The sequence below is a fragment of the Octopus bimaculoides genome, chromosome 20 (genome assembly GCF_046866305.1).
Source record: "Octopus bimaculoides isolate indiv1 chromosome 20, ASM4686630v1, whole genome shotgun sequence".
Lineage (NCBI taxonomy): Eukaryota > Metazoa > Mollusca > Cephalopoda > Octopoda > Octopodidae > Octopus > Octopus bimaculoides.
In genome coordinates this window covers 22,113,010-22,139,623 of record NC_142947.1, presented here as the reverse complement: position 1 = coordinate 22,139,623, position 26,614 = coordinate 22,113,010, and the positions used below count along the sequence as shown (strand labels likewise).

Sequence of the window (26,614 nt, the reverse complement as noted above, 5' to 3'; positions counted from 1 at the left end):
GCTTATAGTAGAAAGGATTATTATTATTATTATTATTATTATTATTGATACAATCAGTTGAATGATATTTAATTATGTACCTTTATGTTGCAAGTTCCAATCACACTAGGCTCAACTGTGTTTTGTGTTTCCAAGTTCAGTAAAATAGAGTGCCAATCAAGTACTGGAGTTGATCTAACTGACCCTTCACTTCACCCCCTCCAAACTTGTGGCCTTTTACCTACATTCAAAAATGTCATATGAACCAAAACAAACAAAGAAATAAAGGAACCTTTATGTAATTGTTTGACCTGCTAGAAATACCAGCCAAATCTCTCTCAAATCTCATTTCACCATTTTTACAAAGAAGGATCATCATCATCATTTGACATCCACATTCCATGATGCATGGGTTGAACAGTTTGACAGGAACTGGCCAGCTGGAGAGCTATCCATGCTCCATTTGTCTGTTTTCGCATGGTTTCTACGGCTGGATGCCCTTCCTAATGCCAACCATTTCACAGAGTGTTCTGGGTGCTATTCAAGTGCTACTGGCACAGGTGCACTTATGTGAAACCAGCACGAGTGCATTTTACATGGCACCAGCCCCTGCAAGACAAAGACCTCTCAGCTGGGAGAGTGAGTGAGGGCGTGGCCATAAAGGACATGCCTGTATGTAAGGATGGCCACGATTCTACTTGGCTTGACATGTCTTCTCAAGTCCAGCAAATCACCACAAGTTTTGGTTCCTTGTCATCTCTTCAGTGTGGCTCAGCATCCAAAGATCATTTCTCACTACTTCATCCCATGTCTTCCATTCATTTCACAGGTTCCCTCCGCTATTAGAGATCAGCACCTTTTTATGCAGCTGTCCTCATCCACATGCATCACATAACTATACCAGTGCTGGATAATGTAGTCTCGCATCTACGAAACATAAATGAATAAGGTTATGGTTTGAATGCTTTTGATGATTGCTTCAGTTATTACTGATCTGAGGCTTAATGGCTACCATTATGAATATTATTGGAGTGCTGGACTAAACAAAAAAGCATTGTGATATTCATAATTGTATATTACCTTAAAATTTTGAGTTCAAATCCTAGTGTGGTTTGTTTAATATTTTCATGTCTTCATTCTTTGCACCATCAGGTGAAGGAATGATTCCTGCCTGTGGTGATTTCTTTGACAAATACTAATTATGGAACTCATAACATAAAGAGCTAGAACATATACTGCAAGGTATTTTGTTTAATGCTCTCGAATGATTCTGGCAATTTCCTTCCTTCGTTACTGATACGGTGACATCAAATTGACCAACTTGTTCTTGCTCTCAAAATTTCAGGCCTGGCACAAATGTTAGAAATCAGTATTCTCAAGTTCAGATCTCATTAAAGTAGACAGAATGAGTACCAGTAATATACTGGATTGATTCAGTTGACCTTGTCTCCTATAAAAGTGTGGACTTGCGGCATTGTCAGAAAATCCTTGTTTTCAGGCTAGTGGGTTAGCAGAAATAGTAAGGTCCTGGACTATATCTTGTTTTCAGTTATTTTATAATTTCATATACAGCTGAGATCAGCTTGGCCTTTCACCTTTCTGAGAAGGAAAGTGTCTTCTACAGTAGTCCAGGGCTGTATAAGAAGGCATTTGCCCAAGATGCCATACAGTGGGACTGAACCCGAAACCATATGGTTAGGAATTACACAGCCACAAACTGGGGGGGGGGGGGGGGTATTTTGGAAGAAACAGGAGAAATGGAAATCAGTACATAAGAGTACATATATATAGCTTTAATTAGCTGTGTAGTACTCAAGAATACAGAATTGTGAAATTCTCAGCCCTTAATTACTTATGTAACTTTACAACCAGTTTTTATACACATACACACATGCACACATAGATACACACACACACACAGACATGCTCTCACAGACACACACATACATGGATGCACGCATACTCACATGCATTTTCTAACAACTGTCTCCTCTTCTCATCAAAACTTAAGCAATTCTGAAATAACACAGATTGCTCTAACTCTGCAAACCCACTAACACCACCAGCACCAAACTCAACCACATGTATGGTTATGTATTGTGCGAGTCTGTGTGAATCAGTAATGTTGAATATTTTGCATCCATGATGTGTGTGGTGTGTAATATGTAGAATTAATATTATGAGATGTGTGTGTATGTGTACACTAGTGCGCACATACACGTGTATTTATATGCGTGTGTGTTTGTGGAAGTTTCTCTTCTCTATTGTATTGATTTCACATTGTTTCTCCTTATTATTTCATTAAACTCAGATCTAATTCAAATCAACTAATTTCGTAAGTGACTTTCACTTACATCTCTCTCTCTCTCTTTCTCTTTATCTATCTCTATCTTTCTATCTATCTCTCATGCCTTTTCTCTCTTTCCCTCTCTCATTTCTGTACCATCCTACTGCCAAACAAATCCCTCCTACATTTATTACCATTCCTCATTTTCCTTGCCATTATTGTGGCAGTCAGAAGCAGCACCTCCACCATTACAGTCATCCACACCACTAGCAGCGACGGCAGTGACAGCAGCAGCAGTTCCATCTGGCATATGTTTTCCTTCTAAAATGAAAGAACAAAACAAAGAAAGACTGAGAGAAAGAGAAAGAAGAAAAGAGGTGTAGGGATGTTTATCTCCATCTGTTTTCTGAATGACTGTATGCTTTAATTTGCAGTAGCATTATTGTTCTACCAAAATGTAGGTGTGTGTGTGTGTGTGTATGGAGCAGGGGGTGTTGTGTTTTCTACTGAAATGCATGCGTGCATAGACATGTTTTATGCTAGTGAACAACAGTAGTGCCTCCAGCGCACTAGAATTCTTAGCCTAGCTGCACCGTTGAGCTAATCTGTAGTGTTGCTTTGTGTTCTTCTATTTGCAGGCCTGTATCAGCCTATGCCTTGTTTTTCCGTGATACCCAAGCAGCCATTAAGGGTCAGAACCCCAATGCCAGTTTTGGAGAAGTCTCCAAAATTGTTGCTTCCATGTGGGATGGACTTGACCCTGAACACAAAAGTGTGAGTAGATTATTATCATTATTATTATTATTATTATTATTTTTATTTTTATTAAGGCAATGAGCTGGCAGGCTCTTCAGCATGCCAGATGGCATTCTGTCTTGTCTTTACATTCTGAGTTCAAATTCCGCCGAGGTCTACTTTGCCTTTTATCTTTTCAGGGTCGGTCGATGTGATCGAGTACCCCCCCCTCCCCTCCCCACAAAATCCAGGCATTGTGCCTATAGTAGAAAGGATTATTATTATTATTATTATTATCATTATGGTGGCCGCAAGCTGGCAGACTCACTAACTCACTGCACAAAATGCTTCAGAGCATTTCATTTGGCTTTACATTCTGAGATCAAATTCTGCCAAAATCAATTTTGCCTGTCGTCCCATTGAGGTTGGTAAAAATAAGTACCAGTTGAACATTGGGGTTAATCTCATTGACTAGTCTCCCCCTCCAAAATTTCAGGCCTTGTGCCTATGGGAGAATGGATTATTATTATTATTATTATTATTATTATTATTAAGCTGTTGAGCTGGCAGAATCATGAGCAAGTGAGACAAAATACTTAGTTACATTTCTTCCAACTCTATTATTCTGAGGTCAACTTTGCTTTTCATCTCTTTGGGGTCAATAAAAATAAAAGTACTAGTTAAATACTAGGGTCAGTGTAATCAACTTATCACTCTTCAAAAATTACTAGCCTTGTGCTAAAATTTGAAACCATTATTATTATTATTATTATTATTATTATTATTATTATTATTATTATTAAGGCAGTTAGCTGGCAGAATCGTTAGCACACCAAGCAAAATGCTTTGTGGCATTTCGTCCATCTTTATGTTCTGAGTTCAAATTCCACCAAGGTTGACTTTGCCTTTCAACCTTTCGGGGTCGATAACTGAAGTACCAGCGAAACACTGGGGTCGATGTAATTGACTTAACCCCCTTCCCCAAAATTGCTGGCCTTGTGCCAAACTTTGAAATCATTGTTGTTGTTGGTATTATTTATTGCTTGTGTTGTCAAAAGTGATAGAATGTTGGAAAATGTAGTTGTAGCAGCAGCAGCAGCTGTTGTAATTTATAATTCTCTTCATTCCCACATACTTGAAACTAGGGGGGGGGGAAACCACAATAGCAGAAGCAGTAACAGCAGCAACAGTTTTTTCTGGACATAAACTGGCATCATGTGGTCAAGACTGATATTTCTTGAACAATTTCCTTATTGTTAATACTGCTCTTACTAGAAACCTCATTTCTTTTTATTCCAATATTATTCCTATTAGCATAGCACTACTACTACTACTACTACATCATCATCATCATCATCATCATCACTTCTAATGGAATACGTGTTTTGGGCTTATCTTTCAGGTGTACAAAAAGAAAACTGAAACTGCCAAAAAGGAGTATCTAAAACAATTAGCAGCATACAAAGCCAGTCTGGTTTCTCAGGTAAGACTGTCACCTCACCGAAATGTTTTGTGCCACTGAAGACAGTGTATGCCATGTCACTGAAGGTAGTGCTTGTCTTGTGTCACTGGAGGTAGTATATGTCACGTATTACTGAAAGTACTGTATGTTTTGAGTCACTCAAGGTAGTCTGTATCACTCAAGGTTTTGTATGTTGTATCACTGAAGGCTGTGTATGTGTCTTGTGTCACTGAAGGCAGTGTATGTCTTGTGTCACTGCATGTATGTTGTGTCATTTAAGGTAGTACATATCTTGTGTCACTGAAGTTGGTGTATGTCTTGTATCACTAAAGGGAGTGTATGTCCTGTGTCGCTGAAGGCTGTGTGTATCTTTTGTCACCAAAGGTTGTATATATGTTTCATGTCATCATAGGCAATGTGTATTGCATCACTGAAGGCAGTGTGAAGGCATGTGGCTTCGTGGTTAAGGTACTCGGCTCACAATCATAAGATAGTGAGTTCGATTAGCAGCTGCACATTGTGTCTTTGAGCAAGACACTTTATTTCATGTTGCTCCAGTCCATTCAGCTAACAAAAATGTGTTGTACCTGTATGTTAAAGGACCAGCCTTGTCACATTCTGTGGAGTGCCTAGCCACTTTCACATTAATTTCATGAGCAGACTGACTGTTCCATTGATTGAATCAACTGGAACTCTCATTGTCATAACCAACAGAGTGCCAGAAAGCAGTGTATGTCTTGTATCATAGAATTACCGGTACACTCCATCCATCCAACAGGCTTCCATTCAGTTTCCTTCTACACGATTTCACCACAAGACTTGGGGCAACTGGAAGCTGTGACCGAGGGCACTTACAATGACCCACTATCAGACCAAAGTTGGAGTGCATGGTTCATGATTGCTTAGAAACTCCTTAATCACTTGGCCTGACACATACACACACTTGTCCTTCAATTGAGATTTAACTCACAAATAGCTGAATAGCTTCTACCTTAGTGAAGCTTCAAATCTGAGCAGACTTATTGAAATGATCAAGAATAGTGTTGAAGCTTTTTATGGCCTTAATTGAACACACAGTAACTTCTTGTTACAAGAAGAATTAACACTTTAGCATTCAGATTACTCTGTCAAATACAATGCTTATTTATTCACATTATTTTGAATTAATTGTGCATTATCTCTTAGCTTTGAGATATCAATTGTATGACTGTTTATTTTTAGAATAACAATGTAGAGTAGGTGTGTGAGGCAGGACCTAGCCAGTTTGAACAAAAAACAGAAAGAAAGAATATTTAGACTGAAAATGACCAGATTGAATGCTAAAGAGTTAAACTTCATAAGTCAGCTAAGAAATGCAAACATGACAAAGTAAAATAACACACACAATTTCAAGCCTTTTGTTCCTTATGTCATAGTTCTTGCAGATTAATAAACAAAATAAGGTTCATAGTGAAGTGAATTCATAATATCCTCCAAATGTTTGGAAGTTTGATCTGTACATATTGTTATACCTTCCATCTTTCCAGACTCCAATTGATGACCTCAGTTCAGAAAAATTACAACAAAATCGGTTAATTAATTCAAAGGATTTAATGAGTGTCACGACTACTGGCCCCATGACCAAGGTCAACTCTATTGGTACTTACACGCAAATGACCCCAATGCACTCGGACTCACCTCCTTTACAGCAGATCCCTTACTCTTCCCCACCCCAGATACCAAACCAAAATATGGTATCAAATGCCAGTACGGTTACTTCTCCAATACACAACAACTTACAGCAAACCATTGTCAGTCAGGTAAGAGATGTTCTAGTTTTTTTTCTTTTTCTGGCACTTATCATCACTTCTTATCATTTCATCAATATCACCACCAATGTCACTATTACTATCTCTGCCATATCATCACATCATCATCAGCACTAGCAAATCTACCCATCTACGATGGAGGCATAAAATGAGGGGTGGGGTGAGTCATAACAACAGTATGTATTGAGAAATGTGTAAATGGACTTGATAGATTACTGGGTGGTGTCTTAGAGAAATCACATTATTGTTGGTGATACAGCATTCTATTGCAGCTATATGACACGTGTTTGCGACTAAGTGACATATGATGACAATTCACTCACCAACTGAAATAGGCTCTCAGCGTCTGTATCATGAATGGTTATGTGGACCATTCCTGAAGAAAGCCAGAACTTCCTGCAATCAGTATTAAGAAAAAAAAGTGTCATTTAGATATACTTTTATTTTAGTTGTTTACACCATTTTACATTTGTTTATTCTCATATACATTCAAAGTTCACAAATTTCCTTATCTAAATTATCCATCATATTCCTTTCGATAATATCAATATGATTACAAAACTTCTTTATAGATGATATTTTTTGTTTGGTCAACACTAATTTGCAAATTACTGGAGTCTATTGCTCTACTCACAGCAACGTATAACTGGCCATGTGTACACATCGGAGTGGCTAAAAATGCACCTACATGATTTAATGTCTGGCCCTGTGCCTTGTTTGCTGTGAATGCATGAGCAGAATCTTTAGGGTTGCAAAAAGTCAAACTAAGACTTACCTCTCACTGTTCTATGAAAATAATGTTTGGATGTTCTGGTACCATAGGTTATTTTGATTGACAAAACTGAGTTGTAAATAACAGCCACTTCAATGAGCCATTTCGAATCCTGCTCAAGACTGACACACTTCAATAACCACTAAATAATCACACACTGACAAGTGTACCTGTGATCAATGACATTCCAGGTCATGGCCACTCCAGCATTTTGGGATGTGGTTTACCTTGGACAACACTAATCCAATATGTCCTTTTATAAGATAGTAGGGTATAATTTAAGCACAATTCAACTGTTATTTCTACCAAGTCAAGCAACCACAGAGAGGTTCAGTTTATAGCCTGTGTTGTTTTTTTTTTGTTTGTTTTTGTTTTAACTTTTTACTGCTTTTGCGGATTCCCATTACTCTGTTGCCATCCAATTCCCTTATTATGAATTTGAATTTTGAGTCATAAGTGTTAGTCTTTCATTAGCTGATTAAACAACCATGGATGCCACCCCTATGGATGCATTCTAGTTATTCTCTTCATAGATCTTACTGATCCTGACTATTGATCCTCAAGGATTCTTCCACTGAGCATCAATGTAAGAAGCACCATTGGCTCAACTGAGCTCTTCCACTACCTCTTCACAATCTGCCATGCTGTAGCCCCATGATTTTGTCATATCCCTGGCAGGGTGGCTGAACAGGTGCTATGCCTTGCCAAAGAGCAGTCCGCAACTATACCGTGAGGTATTTTCAAAATACCCACATATGGGTACAACCTATGTAATGTATGTTGATAAGTGAAGTTAAGTGTCTTAGTCAATGAAAATAACACAGGAACCTTCAATAAAACATGCTACAATGATTTGAAGATCAATAACATGTTACTTCATACAACTGGGTAGGTCCACTACCAACACCAACACCACCACTACCTTGCTGGGGCAAGAGGTACAAGTGTCCCCCAAACATTGTTTCAACTCACAATTTATGATGGGACACCGATTTAGATCATCATCATCATTATCATCATCGTCGTTTAACATCCACCTTCCATGCTGGTATGGGTTGGATGGTTTGATTGGAGTTGGCCAGGCAGGAGCCCGCACCAGATGCCTCTCTCTCTCTCTCTCTCTCTCTCTATATATATATATATATATATATATATATATATATATATATCATTCTCTCTCTTGTTTTTTTTATTTAAAATATATCACCTATTAATGTTTACCCAATGATCCATTGTTCCAGGCGGGTCCACGAGGTATGTGCAGTGCTGGCCCTGGCATGTGTGTACGTAATGGCTGTCAAAATAATGCAATCGACAACCCAGGTTGGGACAGTGAATACTGCAGTAATGAGTGTGTGGTCAGCCATTGTCGGTAAGTTGTCTAATCTGTTTGTATTTATTTTTGCATTTATACACTTTTCAGCTAACATAAGACAGCTGGCTTACACCAGATTTTAGTTGGGTTTTTTTTTTTTTTGTGGGGGAGGGGTTCTTCACATGGTTGTGTGATGAAAAAGTTCGCTTTGCAACTACATGGTTTCTAGTTCAATCTCACTGTGCAGCACCTTGGGCAAGAATCTTACTATAGCTTTGGGCCAACTAATGATTTGTTAGTGAATTTGGTAGACAGAAATTGTACTGAAGCTCATCATATATGTGTGTGTGTATTTATATACATATATATATATATGTGTGTGTGTGTGTGTATACACATACATATACATACATATGTGTATATAGATGTATACACAAGTACTGTGGTTGATTTGTTCAACTACACCTTTCATGGAGGTACCCCAGCATATGCACAATCCAGTGACTGAAACAAGTAATGGATAAAAGATACTTGGAAGTAACAAAGTCCAAATCTAGCTTGTTTGTTTGTTTGTTTTTCTTTGACAATATGATGTTTATAGTTGCAGTATGTTGTTATATGTAGTGAGTTGCTGACCTCTCTGACTTGACTGGAGTATAATGAGAGGGTCTGTTGGTGGTTGGTATATGTGAGAGATTGACTGTGTTGGTGTGGACATGTAATGTAAATGGACGATGACTGATTTGTTGGTTATCTCACATATGAATGGACAATGGTATCATTGGCATGACCATATGGTATGAATAGGTGATGAGAGTATATGACCACATGATGTGGATGAACTGTGAGTGTATTGGTCTGGCCAGGTTACGGACATTGAATTTATTTGTATGGCTTGGTGATTGTGAATGGACACTGGATTATGTAAGTCTGGCCATGCAATATGAATGGATAATAACTTCTGTATTGATGATATCAAAATCATAATTTCTTCAGATTATCTCACCTTTAGATATGAAACATTTTTTTTTTTTTTTTTTTGTGCGGGTGGCACATGAAATGCACCATTTTGAGCGTGGCCGTTGCCAGTACCGCCTGACTGGCCTTCGTGCGGGTGACACGTAAAAGCACCCACTACACTCTCTGAGTGGTTGGTGTTAGGAAGGGCATCCAGCTGTAGAAACTCTGCCAAATCAGATTGGAGCCTGGTGTAGCCATCTGGTTTCAGCAGTCCTCAGTCAAATCGTCCAACCCATGCTAGCATGGAAAGCAGACGTTAAACGACGACAACGACTTCCCCCACAAGATCTGCTTGGCCTCCAATCATCGCCGCATGTCTCACATGTTATGCTTCTGTGGCCTAATGATTAAGAGTGTTTATTACCTTCTCATCTCTAAAGATGAAATTATTAGCTCATAAGCTGATAACCTTCTCATTAGCTCATGTCAAACTTTTCAATATATATATATATATATATATATATATATGAGTGGACAAACAGTTTCTGAGCCTGAATGAATTAGGTTTCTGTAAGAAGCCTGCAAAACTTTAGGTGTCATGGAACCAAATCAAATTGTTTTAAAATTCATATATATATATATATATATATATATATAGAGTTATTAATATTTCTAAGTCTCTCATATATATATATATAACCCATGCCAGTATGGAAAACAGATGTTAGATGATGATATATCTATCTATTATCTTGTTGACAATGGCAATATCTTGTTCTAGATACTAAAAGCGCTGCCAAATGTTGTGAATTTCAAAATACTGGTTTCCTTTCACATGGCACACAGTCTTCAATATAAGTATTCCTAATCAATCAGCTCTGCTTGAGTTGACCTATGGCACAAGAACAACTGATCAAACATATGTAGAAAATAAGGTGGCCAACATACCATTTTAAGGTTCAAACCTAAAGTTCAGCTTTTTTATCAACCTCCTGTTTGTTCTGGTTGGGGTTTTTTTGGTGGTGGTGGTGGTGGTGATGTGTGTGAGGGGGAGGGGGGTCAAGACCTACTGGCTAAAAATTATTGGGCCCATTTCGAAGGCTGTAGGATGTTTACTCAGAAAGATTGAGGATGCTATTTTGAGCAGATAAGTGACTATGTATTGCTATGTTCAAAACACTTCATTTCACACTGCCTTGCAATCATTTTGTAATCTGACATGCATGTAGCATGTCGTGCCACCATACAGGTAATGTCAGTTTGATAGAGGGAGTGAGCTTATGTGAAGACAAACATTTGATCTCTATAAACAAATTATCCATGTGGTTGTTAAGCAAAAAATTGCAGGATCTTCATATGTCATCTAATGACAGGAGAGTCCATTGTATGTTTGTGTGCATGCTTGTGTGTGTGTGTGTGTGTGTGTGTATGTATGTCTGTGTGTCTGAGTTCACTGTTGCAAGCATTCAGGCTGGGCATCAAACATATAGATTTCCACAATCCTGGCTCCTTTCTCTTCTAACCAACTTAAACAAAAAACGATTGCATATATTATCATACATTAACCAGTTAGCTACACTGGCTGGTACACCTTTACTATAACTATCACCTGTTTGTTTCCAACCATACAGAATTATGACATCATAATCTGATAAGGGAAAGAGACAGTTTGCATTAATATCAAGCTGTTGGGCTGACTGTGCTATTCATAGATATTATCCTACATATTCACTTTCGTTTCAAAAAGTTCATAGTACTCATTAACCTCACTACCACCAACTCCTGTAAACCTTTGTGTTTTCTTCATACTTCACCCTCAAAATAAATAAACCTGGTCATACATTATTTTTTAATGGTTTTTGTTTTGTCCTTTTTCTGTTTATAACTTTTTTATTGAAATTTAAGTTTCTTTATTACTTTCTGGCATTTTAATTTGCTTTTAGTTTTGCTTATTTTCATATTCTTCTGATATGAATTATTCAGCTAAAAGCAGAACCATTTCTTTTAACAATAAAACTGTCACGTTCGTTTGTTTTCATTTGTTCATGTGTTTATTGAGCTTATTCTTTTTCTTGTCAGTTTTCATATATATATATATATATATATATATATATATATATATATATATATATATATATATATATATATATATATATATCATCATCATCATCATCATCATCGTTTAACATCCGCTTTCCATGCTAGCATGGGTTGGACGATTTGACTGAGGACTGGTGAAACCGGATGGCAACACCAGGCTCCAGTCTAATTTGGCAGAGTTTCTACAGCTGGATGCCCTTCCTAATGCCAACCACTCAGAGAGTGTAGTGGGTGCTTTTACGTGTCACCCGCACGAAGACGGCCACGCTCGAAATGGTGTCTTTTATGTGCCACCTGCACAAGCCAGTCCAGGGGCACTGGCAACGATCTCGCTCGAAAATCCTACGGGAGCTAGTCAGGCGGTACTGGCAACGGCCACGCTCAAAATGGTGCATCTCATGTGCCACCTGCACAAGAACCAGTCCAGGGGCACTGGCAACGATCTTACTTGGCTTGCCGGGTCTTCTCATGCACAGCACATTTCCAAAGGTCTCGGTCAGTAGTCATCGCCTCGGTGAGGCCCAATGTACGAAGGTCTTGCCTCACCACCTCAGCCCAGGTCTTCCTGGGCCTACCTCTTCCACGGGTTCCCTCAACTGTTAGGGTGTGGCACTTTTTCACGCAGCTATCCTCCTCCATTCTCACCACATGTCCATACCAGCGCAATCGTCTCTCTTGCACACCACAACTGATGCTTCTAATGTTCAGCTTTTCTCTCAAGATACTTACACTCTGACGGGTATTCACATTGACATTACACATCCAACGGAGCATACTGGCTTCATTCCTTGCGAGCTTACGTATGTCCTCAGCAGTTACAGCCCATGTTTCACTGCCATGTAGCATGGCTGTTCGTACGCATACGTCATACAGTCTGCCTTTTACTCTGAGTGAGAGTCCCTTTGTCGCCAGCAGGGGTAAGAGCTCTCTAAACTTTGCCCAGGCTATTCTTATTCTAGCAGCTACACTTTCAGCGCACCCACCCCCACTACTAACTTGGTCGCCCAGATAGCGGAAGCTATCGACTACCTCTAGTTTTTCACCCTGGAATGAGATAGAATATATGTATATATATATATATATATATATATATATATATATATATATATATATATATATATGTATATATATATATATATATATATATATATATATATATGTATATATATATATATATATATATATATAGATATGTATATATATATATATATATATATATATAGATATATATATATATATATATATATATGTATATATATATATATATATATATATATATATATATATATGTATATATATATATATAGATATATATATATATATATATGTATATATATATATATAGATATATATATATATATATATGTTTATATATATATATATATATATATATATATATATATATGTATATATATATATATATATATATATATATATATATATAGATATATATATATATATATATGTATATATATATATATATATATATATATATATATATATGTATATATATATATATATATGTATATATATGTATATATATATATATATATATGTGTGTATATATATATATATATGTATATATATATATATATGTATATATATATATATATATGTATATATATATATATATATATATAAATATACAGGGATTAGCATTGAGTTGCTTCTCCAACATACTGAACATTTAGAAATAGCAGTCAAAGAACTACTGCTTCTAAACTACAAATTTTTCTCTTTTTCCCTCTGGTTTTTTGTTCTATGTGTGCCATAAATATCGCCATCCGTTTAGAGAAAAATTTGTAGTTTAGAAGCAGTAGTTCTTTGACTGCTATTTCTAAATTTTCAGTATGTTGGAGAAGCAACTCAATGCTAATCCCTGTATATTTATGATGATAAATGGTTTTACCGATAAAGGTTTTTTCATACTGAACTACTTGGCAAAATTGTTAATTATTAATTCTATTACTAATTGACAATTCCCTGCCCTTATTCTTGTGTATATATATATATATATGAAAAACGGTGATAACCTCCATGCCTCGATGTTTTCTGTCCACACCTATAAAATGTGTGTGGGGTAGTGACATATCCACACATCACCAGTGTTTTTGTTTACACTTCTATCGCATTCATCTTTTTTTAACTTGCTGTATTTATTCAATGTCAGTACAATATTCAATTCTTTTTCAACTTCTCTCTTCTATTTATACCCCCCCTCTCTCTCCCTCTCCCTCCCTCCTTCTCCTTCCCTCCTTCCCTCTCACCTCTTCATCTTCAAATCAGACCTCCCACTCTCTAATCTATTCACTTCTCCTCCCTCCTTTTCTTTCTCACACTTCCATTTCTTTCCCCCTTCCTCCTTGTGTGCTATGTCTTGTCTCTTTCCTTTATATAATCTTTGCAATCTTTTTACAATTTTCAGCTGTTATTATCCTTTCGGGCGGGGGGGGGGTGATTAAATAAATACCAGTTGCACTTTGGGACAATGTAATTGACTAGCCCCCCACCCCCCAAAATTTCAGGCTCTGTGCTGTGCTTATAGTAGAAATTATTATCATCATCATTATTATTATTATCATTATTATTATTATTATTATTGGGCAGAATTGTTAGCATTGCCAGACAAAATGCTTTGTGACATTTCTTCCAGTTCTTTGCACTCTGAGTTCAAATGTCAGCTAGGTCAACTTTGCCTTTCATCCTTTCAGGGTCAGTAAAATACCAGCCAAGTACTGGGGATCAATGTAATTCACTTTGCCCCATCTCCTAAAATTGCAGGCCTTGTGCCAAAAATTATGAATAATTATTATTAAGGTGGCAAGCTGGTTGAATCGTTAGTACTCTGGGCAAAATGCATAGCAGCATTTCACCAATCGTTACGTTCTGAGTTCAAATTCCATCGAGGTTGACGTTACCTTTCATCCTTTCAGGGTCAATAAAGTAAGTACCAGTTGAACACTGGGGTCAATGTAATCAACTCATCTCCTCCCCCAAAATTGCTACCCCTGTGGCAAAATTTGAAACCATTATTATTATTATTATTATTATTATTATTATCATTATTATTGGGTGAGAGAATAGCGCATGCCATCAAAGTGACACTGGGGTAAAATATACGAAGCCCAGTATACCCTTCATGACTACCTGTCTGACAGAGGTACACCAGGCACATGCATCACAACCATATGTGTGCAACATGGTGATCTCATATTAAGATAAACAGCGCATGACCTTGCAAGTGGAGCCCAGTTAGAATTTTCTCAGTTTGAGTATAGCCCATCCCGCTAAAAAGGTTCCTGAATAAGGTTTGTTTAAAGATATTGAACGAAACACCCATGTTTCCAAAGATGAATTATCCAAACCCCAGAGATTTCCTCTCAACACATGGCTATGATGCTCCCCCACTACTTCTGCTCATGATCAGAGATGCACATATCATCAGCCACCAAGGGACATGCTCAACTGGTTGAGGTCAAACAACTGACAAGCAAATGTGTGGTATTAAGCAGAATATTTGCTGTAGCCCATCTTTTATACCAAGACAAAACAATGTACATGATAACACTTCCAATCAATTAAGATAAGAAGCCATGAAAACCAGTACCTAGTACTGCATCAGGGCATCTATTATTATTATTATTATCAAAATTATCATTATTATTGTTATTGTTATTATTATTATTATCATCATCATCATTATTATTCCACTGAGGTCGACTTTGCCTTTCATCCTTTCAGGGTCGATAAATTAAGTGAAACACTGGGGTTGATGTAATCGACTTATCCCCTTCCCCAAAATGGCTGCCCTTGTGGCAAAATCTGCAACCATTATTATTATTATTGAGGCAGTGGATTGGCAAAAACAGTTATCATATTGGACCAAATACCTTGCAGCTTCATATGTTTTGCACTGCTTTTTATGTCCTGAGTTCCCTCCAGAATCAATAAAATACAGTACCAGTTGAGAACTGGGGTTGATGGAATCAACTAGCCCCTTCCCCCAAAATTTCAGGCCTTGTGCCTTTAGTAGAAAAGATTATTATTATTATTATTATTATTATTATTATTATTATTATTATTATATTTTTGATGACAATGAATTTGCACAGTTGTTAAAGCATCACACAAAATACCTTGTGGTATTTCTTTTGCCCCTTTATGTTTTGAGTTCAAATATTGTCACGGTCAGCTTTGCTTTTTTTTCATCATTCTAGTAAACCAAGAAAATAATGTACCAGTTACCCACACACACACACACACACAATTTCTGGTCTTGTGCTTATGTTAGAAACAGTGGCAGAATTGTTAGCGTGCTGGACAAAATGCTTAGCGGCATTTCATTTGTCTTTATGTTCTGAATTCAGCCAAGGTTGACTTCGCCATACATTCTTTTGTGGGGCTCATAGAATAAGTATCAGTTGAGCACTAGAGTCAGTATAATCAACAAACACCTTCCTACAAAAATTTGAGTCCTTTTGCCTATAGTAGAAAGTATTATAATAAGGCGGTGAGCTGGCAGAAACGTTAGCACACCGGGTGAAATGCTTAGCGTTATTTCGTCTGCCGTTATGTTCTGAGTTCAAATTCTGCCAAGGTCGACTTTGCCTTTCATCCTTTCGGGGGTCGATAAATTAAGTACCAGTTATGCACTGGAGTCGATGTAGACTTAATCCCTTTGTCTGTCCTTGTTTGTCCCCTCTATGTTTAGCCCCTTGTGGGCAATAAAGAAATATGAAAGTATTATCATTTTATTTTTTTTTTTGTATTTGGAAATTTTTCTAATTTACTTTTAATATTTCACAAATTATTGCTATTTATTTTCTCTGTTACCAATGCACAAACAAATTCTATTTTATGTTTACTTTTTAAATTTTTTAATTTATTTATTTGCTTTTTTCCTAAAAAGAAAATGAAAGCAATCTTAACAACATAGCCACAACTCTGACACTAACTGCTACTACTACTACCACTCTTGCTTTTACTGCACATACTGTTCCTTTCTCTCTCTCCACTCCACCCACTTCCTCCTGTTGCTAATTGTGATTGTTTGTTGATTAAAAGTGGGCGTTTTCTCTTTTGTTTGTTCACTTTCACTCTGTTTCTTAACCCTTTTTACATCATCCTGCCTGGTTCTATGATAAAAATAGTCATATTTTAAAGCAGTCGTAGGCAAATTGTGGGTCTAAGGGACCTTCTGAATGGCATGCCTATCAAAAAATTACCTTGAATTTTTTTTTAGTTATGCAGCCCACCTGATAATGAGTTATGTCTCACGTGGCCCACTTCTTGAAAGAGGATGCCTGTACCTGTTAAAACCATCCATACCACGTACGCATGTAAACATGTTTTATCTATAACTATGAAATCCCATATGGACAGTCAAAAGACACACATAATTCCCCCTGAGATTTTACAGCTGCCTGTGAGCAATGCATATGTGCATCACTAGGATTTCGTAATTATAGATAAGAGACGCTTATTAGTGTCTGTGGCATGAAAAGTGTTAAAATATTCATGCTGAAATTAAAAGCTTTCAGTTTAGTCAGGCAGTCAGTCATCTTTCTAAATATCATCTTAGTTACAACAGTTAGTTATTTTACTGAAATTCCTGCCAAATTACTAATTATTTTCAAAAAAATATATAAACAATGTATTTCATTTTGAAACATAATCCTGAAAGGATTAATCACACTACATTTACTTACGTGCTCTGTTTGTTTCTTTCTTTCTCTCTCTGTCTATATATTTCTCTCTCTCTCTCTCTCTCTCTCTCTACATTCTTCTAACTCTGACTGTTTGCTCTCTTTAATTAATAATTTGTTTCTTGCCTCTAAAGTCTGATTGCTACTGATTAACACACTGTACGTTCACTGACAACTCCTTTATTTGTAGAGTCGGCTTGTGCAGTCAAACAGTCCAAATCGGACGACCCTGCTGCCTCAGTGTCAAACAGCAAAGGTAACCCTGTGAACATCCGTTTTAGTGATTCGTCACTGTCCACTGTTGCAATAGTTTAAACATATCTTATCTTATCTATCTATGTATGTATATACGTATGTATGTGTGTATCATCATAATCATTTAACGTCTGCTTTTCCATGCTTTGCATGGGTCAGACAAAATTCGCTGAGGCAGGTTTTCTACAGCCAGATACCACTCCTGCCGCCAACCCTAACGTATTTCCAAGCAAGGAAATACTTCCTCATGGCCAGACATGTTTCTCATGGAAGACTGGAAACAAACATCATCGTTTGTATCATGGTGATGCTTATTTACGATCATAATGTAATTTCAAGACAAGGATACACAAAAACACACACACACACAAATACATATACAGGCATACATATATACATATACAATAGACTTCTTTCAGTTTCCGTCCACCAAATCCTCTCACATGGGTTTGGTCAGCCCAGGGTTATAGTAGAAGACGCTTGCCCAAGGTGCCGCACAGTGGAACATAAACCCAAAACTACATAGAAGCAAGCTTCTCAACTGCACAGCTATGCCTACATGTATCTGTATGTATGTGTTTATATATATATATATATATATATATATATATATATATATACACTCACATATTTGAAAATACAAGTGTACTTGATAAACACTTGTGATGCGAACGCATATGGTTTGGCTGTATGTTTATTGTAGTAGGTTAAGTTATGTATTGAGTATGGCTGGCTGTATGAAAAGCTTTTGGCATCTAGGTTTGAAACTCTAATAACCATGACACATGTATGCATTAACACATATATACACGCTTACAGTGTGTTTATGTTATGTTGGTGCACAGAATAATACTGGGCTGATTGCTTATTTTAAGAATTGTCAGATAGTTGTTTCATCTAACTGTGTACATGCATGTATGTATGCATGTGTATGCATGCATGCTACAATGTTGCTGTTGCCACTAGTTTTCATTTCGGTTGCATTGTTTTTGAGTTTGATGTAGGCAAAAGTTTGAATTTGATTCTGACCATGCTATAAGTGTAGTGAAATGTTTCATCACAATCTTATTTATATATATATATATATATATATATATATATATATATATGGGGTGCGGTGAATAAACTGTCGTCTAAATTATGCAAAAAGGAAAATAACACTGACATGTTAACAGATATATTTACTGAAATTACATAAAAATATCTTGAAATACAAAAGAGTAAATTTATTTAATAAAATCGCCATCCAGACGATTTCGGAATCTCCTGCAACTCTTCTGGACAGTCCCCTTCTTTAAGTTAGTGAATGCTGCCATAATCCTTACCTTCAGTTCATCTTTGGTGTTACAGGGAGTTTTGTTGGTCTCTTGCTCAACTGCACCCCACACATAATAATCAAGGAGTTTGCAGTCTGGTAAGTCAGGTCACCAGATGTTAGGGGTGATGTAGTTGCAGAAATTGTCTGACTGGTCTCTCCTGCTTGTGTGGCATAGTGCAGTGTCCTGTTGCCAGAGATAGGGACTTCCACCCTCTTGACTCAGGGCAGCACTACTTCCTCCAGGCACTTGATGTAGGCCTCCGTGTTGAGTCTGAGGCTGTGTGGGAAGATGAATGAAGGCATAACATCGCTATCACTCCTAACACCATAATGTTGACTGGATGTTTGATTTTTATCACTCTCAGTACATGTTTTTGGGACATGGCAAGCCAACAGTTCTGTGTGTTCACCATCTGATCCTGGAAGAAGTTTTTCTCGTCTGAGAAAAACTAAAGCATGTTTGCTTGGAGGGTCTGCTTGAGTTTGTTCAAAAGCTTCATTGTACGGTCTTTCCTCTTGTCTCTGATGGCTTAGGATAAAAAAGTGGCCCTTTCTCATCTTGTATGAGGAATACCAAATGTTTTCATGCACTACTTGCCTGATAAGAAACACTGACACTCCCATATCTCTGGCAATGGACCTTATTGACTTGGAGGGATCATTGTCAACTATGGCCTGAATCTCACCAACAAATTCAGTTCTTTTCTTATCAGAACGATCAAAGTGAGTTTTTTGAGCTGCCATACCTTCATAATCACTATTAGGCTCATCCAACTCTTTCCAAATCTGATGCACTGTCCTCAGATTGACACCCTAAAACTCTGAAATGTTCGTATTGGAGCTTCTGACACGAATGCCAAGTAGTACAGCATATCGTTTCCAAATTTCTGGCAGAGTGAATTGCATCATGGTGCTGTTTTTCTCACAGACAGTGCTCAACTGACCCTAATATACTATGTAGTCGACAAAATCAAAAACAAACAAACCTCATGTGCAAAATTAAAGATATAAAATGGCGACAATTTATCCATCACACCCTGTATGTATATATATATGTATGTATGTATGGTGATACAAACAGGAAAACTAGAACTCAAAACACGAGTCATATGTGTATTGTTTTATTAATATTTAACAGAAGCAACAGAGTGACTCAATCACTGAGAGTTTCATACACTGGCACTCATCAAAATTTTTGATAAGTGCCAATGCACGAAACTCTTGGCCTTTGGGTCACTCTGTGGCTTTTGCTAAATATTAATAGATATGTTATATAGTCTGAATTTTTGTGATGAGGAATTATTTCACACTAATATATTTCGACTAGTGTCGTCCTCTTGGTGGCTATAGTCATAGAATTGTATCCTCCAGCCTTCTCTATACTACCGGTATTTGTCATATTCAGCAACTTTGTAAATTTCAAAGTGGATATTAAATTTATGGATATAGATTGTTCTTATTCTTTTGTCCCATACCCAGGGATGTTCCTGTTTTAGTTATTCTCCTAATACTGGAACAGACCAGAGAATGTGATCTATCTGTAGCCATAGATTTAAAATTCAAAGAATGTTACTGAACACAACAGGTACCTGGAGAAGGTGAGAGACATTGACTGTAACAGTCAAGATGCTTGGTATTTGGCTGAAATTATAGTATGTCTAATTCCTGTTCTAGAACTCCATTCTGCTCTTCCTGCTACTGCTTTTTGGAATGCTTTGTTGGAATGCTTACTTTATAACAGAAAACAAGGAAATTTTTCTCTTTTTTTTCTTTTTCTTTTTTTCCTTCCATTCTTGTATTTTCTATTTGGCTATCTGGGCTGTTTTGCTATCTAAGGGCTGTTTATGTGTTGTCAACTGTTGTAGAAGATAGTACTTTGGTATGTTCTCAGTTCTTTCTTACAAGTAGCTAGTTTCTCGTTTTTTTCCTTTGATCATGTGTTTGCTGTATTTTATTGTTGTTTTTTTTTATGCTATTTTGTATCTTCTCTGTCCTATCTACATCTTCTTAATCATCCCCATCACTTTTACCACATCTACCTCTTATATGCCACTCCCATCTTTTTCTTACTCCACTATCTCTTCTTTTCAATACTCATCTTTTCGCTCCGCCAATTTCTTTGCTTCTCAAATTTTCTCAGAAATCAACATGTTTTTAATTCTTCTTCATTCTCTCTTTCTCTCTCTCTCTCTCTCTCTCTCTCTCTCTCTCTCTCTCTCTCTCTCACACACACACATGACAAAAAATTAAATATATAAATTCTATGCATTTTTTTTCCTTTATAATTCCTTAATTTCAAATTCCGATTTCTAACTTCCCACCAAATATTACAAAGATATAATTATCTCCCTTGTAATACTAGCAACCACTTAGGGAACCATATGTGTTTGACACTGTTAGGTATAAGTTTGTCTGTTCTCTTTCTAACTCTCACCTCTACTCTTGTTGGTTATTTCAGCCTTCATTCCCTCCCACACTTGTACTTGTTCTCGGAAACACACATTTATGCTGCCCACATTTATTTTCCTGTTACTTTGGTTATTTTTCTCTTTTATCTTTTACTTGTTTCAATCTTTGGACTGCGACCATGTTGGGGCAACACCTTGAAGACTTTAGTCAAACAAATCAACGCCAGTGCTTTTTTTTTTGCTTTTTAAGCCTGGTATTTATTCTATCAGTCTCTTTTTGCCAAACTACTAGGTTACATACAAGGATGTAAACAAACCAATGCTGGTTGTCAAGCAGTTCAGGGGAACAAACACAAAGACACACACACACACACATATATGTATGCAATAGGCTTCTTTCAGTTTCTATCTACTAAATTCACTCACAAAGCCTTAGTAGGAGCAGAGCTATAGTAAAAGACACTTGCCCAAAGTGCTGCACAGTGGGAATGAACCCAAGACCACATGATTGGGAAGCAAGCTTCTTACCACATGCCCACACCTGGCAGGATTAGCTATAAAAAGTTACTATGGCTTGAATATCAGCAGAGAGCAATGACAGAGACTGTTTACTTGTTTGGTAGAAATTGCTGTAGATATCTTTTAGCAATCATTTTTGTTTTTACTGTTGTTGATTCGTCTTATTGTTTCCCCACTGCTACTCTTACTCATACCACCATCACTCCACTCGCTTCGCAATTTTCCACCTTTGCTACCTGTACACTGATTGATCAACGCACCTCTAACCAGCTCTGCTCTCATTCTCTGTATATACACACATTTTCCTACATCTCTTTCCCTTTGTAATTTTCACTGTTTGTCTCTATTTCTTAAATATGTCTCTTCCTTTCACTCTCTCTACATACATACATATGCACACACACGCATGCACACACACACACATATATTGTTTTACCTTTTTACTTCTTTCAATCATTGGACTGTAACCATGCTGAGGCACCACCTTGAAGGGTCTTCTTGAACATATCAACCCCAGTACTTCTTTTTTTTAAAGCCTGGTACTTATTCTGTCAGTCCCTTCTGCCAAACTGCTAAGATATTTGGATGTAAACTCTCAAACACTGGTGGGGGACAAACACACACACATATATACAATGGGCTTCTTTCAGTTTCCATCTAACAGATCTAAAATCTACTCACAAGGCTTTGATCAGCCTGGGCCTATTGTAGAAGATAGTTACTCAAGGTGCTACACAGTGGGACTGAACCCAGAACCGTGTGGTTGAAAACCAAGCTTCTTTGTACATAGCCATGCCTGCTACCCTTTTGCATCTCTCTCTCCCTCCATTTTAAACATGTTCTCTCTCTCTCTCTCCATCCCCCTCTATCTCAATACCTCATGATCCAACTCCATCATTTTCTAACACTATTTCAAGATGAAATCCTCTATTCTTTCCCTCCTTCTGGTCAACCACCAGCCTGATTGAACACATTTACTCTTACTACTCCTCTGACCATCCCACCAGATGACTCCCCCTCCATTTCATCCCATTCCCTCTTTCTTACAAAAACTCTGCTTTATTTCCTTTTCTTTACATTGAAACCAGGCTAAACCAAACCACCTAAAAAAGAACACTGCTAATAAGAACAAATATTCTGTAGCCTAGCATATCCCACTGTATAATGCAGTTCTATTGAATGCATATTTTGTTTTACTCTAGAATAATCACCATTCAGTGATTTAGTTCAGGTGTTGACTTGACACACACACGACATGCTGAACACTCAATATTTCATCTATTCAATAAGACATATTCCATATATTCAATAAGACATTCAATACTTTATTTCATAGTACCATCCATTTTTATTTTATATTATATATTGTATATTATATTATATATTGTATATTCCATATTCTAAATCCCACATTGGTTTTGCAGGAATATAAATAAAACATAAAAAACAGACAGTGTTGGAACTCTTTTAAACAAAATAATATATTCCTCTATACACAATCATACAAAACCCCTTTTTTGTATTTATTTTTACTCGCATATATATATATATATGTATATATATATATATATCATCATCGTTTAACGTCCGCTTTCCATACGAGCATGGGTTATATATATATATATATATATGATCTAACTTGTTAATAAGTTAAATCATATACTGATTATTTCTATACAAGTTTTCATATTTATACAAAGTAAAATACAAAGAAAAGACATTAGAAATCTTTGGAAATTATTCCAATTAAAGGACAAACTCGCATTCATCCGGTTAAAAAATATATATAATATATAAAAATTATATATATATATAAATATGATATATGTTAAAAAAATATATATATAAAAATATAATATATAAAAATTTATATATATATATATATATATATATATATATATCCAAGAAAGTTATGGGTTGTGAATCTAACCCACTAAGGGATAATATCTATCCAATATACTGCTGGAAGAATACCCAATTATTATTACATTAGTGTTTTTTCATTGCATGACAATTACATTACCAAGTGTAATAAATGGGTGAGGGTAAAAAGTTATTTTACTATTAATTTATAGAGCAATAAGAAAATGGAGGGGATCAAGAGGTGGTATTCATCAACTTTTAGACATTATATTATGACAAATTATTTGTTTATTTACTAAAAGGACAATTATAACAATATACAAACACATATGACATATTATGCCCTACATATATGGTATAATATAATATATTAATATTTAAAATTCAAAATATAAAATATCAGTAATTATAAAAAATATAACATATAGTGATGGAAATTGGGATAATATATTACAGCTGTTTCAGTCTAGAGGTAAAATACCTCATTCTACCTTTATCACTCCAGTAGACTGAAGTAATTAGTAGATGAAATAGAGGTACTTGGATGTTTCTCTAGTCGTCGCTATTAATCCCCTCCATTTTCTTATTGCTCTCTCTCTCTCTCTCTCTCTCTCTCTCTCTCTCTCTATATATATATATATATATATATATATATATATATATATATATATATATTATATATATATATATATTAATGTTTGTTTTTATGTTCAGTTATAATAAACCCAATTTTATATTAATCTGATGGCTTACTCTATACCTAACTTCTCTCTCAATACACTTGTACTCTGTTGCACATGTATATTTACATTACACATCCAGCAGTGCATACTAACCTCATTCCTATCTAGCCTCTAACCCAAAACAATTTTAAATCCTACAGCAATCACAGTTGTGTCCTGAAGGGGTGCAAGACATGAAACTATTCAGCTTTCAGGTTTCTGTTATAAATGAGCAATTTGTTGTTGTTGTTGTTATAATTGTAGGGTTTTTTTTTTTCTCTAATGATTTTATTAATTTCAATTAAATTTACTCGTTTATTTTCTTCTTTATTGCAGAGATGTCTTCACTGGATGGGTCGCGACGAGACAAGCCACAAATTCTTATCCTGTCAAGTAAAATGATCTCTGGCCTCCTAGACCAAGTGACCCCTGCCAGATGGACAGCAACAGTACAGTTGCCTGCTTGTCCTATGGCAGTTTAATAACTTATATGTTAATGTACAATTTCCATACTAATACAAGATCATATATATATTTATATATATATATATATATATATATATATATATATATATATATATAATGTGTGTGTATATATATATATATATAATGGTTTGTGTGTGTATACATGAGAAGCATATAAACATACATAGACAGCACACAGAGATAAATATATTTTATATATAATTATATATCATCATCATCATCATCATCATCATTGTTTTAGCATACAATTTTTTATGCTGACATGGATTTATTAGGTCCCAAATACAGCGTAGTGGCATTTTTCTCAATCCTCCAGCATCTCCTAAGGCCCAACATTTATATATCTAACTTTAACCACTTTTTCTCAGATCTTTTATGGGGTTTACTACTGACAGTCCATTTTACACCTACACCCTATAGGTGGTCAACAGTGGCTGTTCCAGTGTATTTGCCTCTCTTATGTACTTTGTTTTTATATCTTTAATGATTTTAGCCAGTGAGGGAACATCTATATATCTGCAGGGCCAGTCAGCCTATTCGATGATATAACAGCCAAATCATTCTCAAATCTTTTTTTTTTTTTTTAATGTGAAGGGGGAAAAAAAGGGACATATTTGGAAAAATTTAAATCTGAGATTAATTTAATGGAAAACTGGGATGGTCATAGCTGGAATGCTACTGACCATAGGTCTACTTAACCAGGTCTATCTTAGGCCAAAACTTTTAATGTCGAGCTACCTTCTCAACTCATTTGTGAACTGTATATTTTATGCTGGTTATGATGGTACTTGACTCTTTTTCTCTAGCTCCTCCACACTTTCCACATTCAACGACATAGGTCTCACTACCTAATGGCATCGAATGTCTCATATTCATCATTCTTTGTATTGAGAAAGAAAATTTTTGATGCCTACAGCTCTCAACTTCTTCGCATGTCTTACTCTAACACTACTGTGCTTTAGCTACAGCCACCAATTACTCTAATTAGATCACCTCAAGTTAATTGAGCAAATCATGGATGTCGTTACATAACCATTTAAAGAGGTAGTTTCTCATTAGTCTTACAGCCTTTTCTGCACCCTTTACATTTACTTATTATAAGCTACTGCATTTATATCTTTCTTCTATATATTGACTGAAATCTAGCATGTGGCCCTTGGGTACCACCAACCTGTTGCAAGTATTTGGAATAACTCTTTGATTGATCTGAAGATATTTCTGTACCTTGATACACTGCTGCCAACTACAGTAATGTATTGGCAAGTAATATTCGTAGCCACTTTAACATGGCTGTCCATTCAAGTGGATTCTACTGCAATTTTTTAACCCCAAGAGAACATCTCCTCTAGCTGGTTAACAATGCACAGCTGCATCCAATAAAATGTATGCTGTCCTCCTCTCTCTCCCCCAGGCACTCTCAGAGATCTTGCTAAAAATAAGTCATTGGTACTATCATTCTTCTTCTAACTAAACCATATAAAGAAGGCTTATGTTACTTTGATGGTACTATTCTGTTTAGCTTTTTTTTTTTTTATGTACTCTCTAAAAATTATCTAATTACCTTTTGCCATCTTCATTTGAGCCTTTAGGCTTTTAGACTCCACATTATTGGTCCAGGTTTGGAACATTTCTTATAACTCTTCAACAAAACCAGCAAAATGCAGACTTCTTTTGAAATAGATTGTTGTAGAAGTACTTTACTCTCCAGATCACTCTCAGTACGTTTTTCATTTATTTGGTTGTTCATAAGTTCTTCCAACAGAATTTAGAGTTTGTGACACATATGTGACAGGATTGTTTTTCTATGTTTTTCATACCACATGCTAAGTGTGCCAAAACATTGTCTTAGTTTACAACTTTTCATCCCTCCTAAAAGCTTTCTTGCAGTCTAAACTGCAAACTTTGATGCTGTTCCTCTTG

The 26,614-nt window shown here is 36.1% G+C and overlaps 1 protein-coding gene across 2 annotated transcripts in view; it reads left to right on the top strand.

The window, feature by feature from the left end:
* The window catches only part of LOC106869970 (thymocyte selection-associated high mobility group box protein TOX), a 142,401-nt gene that overhangs the window by 110,493 nt on the left and 5,294 nt on the right, over positions 1-26,614 (top strand). Inside the window, exons 4-9 of one of the 2 annotated variants that reach the window (XM_089338223.1) lie at positions 2,905-3,040; positions 4,404-4,484; positions 5,990-6,262; positions 8,285-8,415; positions 17,314-17,379; positions 24,545-26,614. The exon at positions 24,545-26,614 is cut by the window's right edge and continues 5,294 nt beyond it. In XM_089338223.1, coding sequence (XP_089194349.1) covers positions 2,905-3,040; positions 4,404-4,484; positions 5,990-6,262; positions 8,285-8,415; positions 17,314-17,379; positions 24,545-24,605 — 748 coding nt within the window. In that variant the 3' untranslated portion in view covers positions 24,606-26,614. The remainder of the gene's footprint in view (positions 1-2,904; positions 3,041-4,403; positions 4,485-5,989; positions 6,263-8,284; positions 8,416-17,313; positions 17,380-24,544) is intronic. The other variant, XM_089338224.1, reaches the window with a different exon arrangement.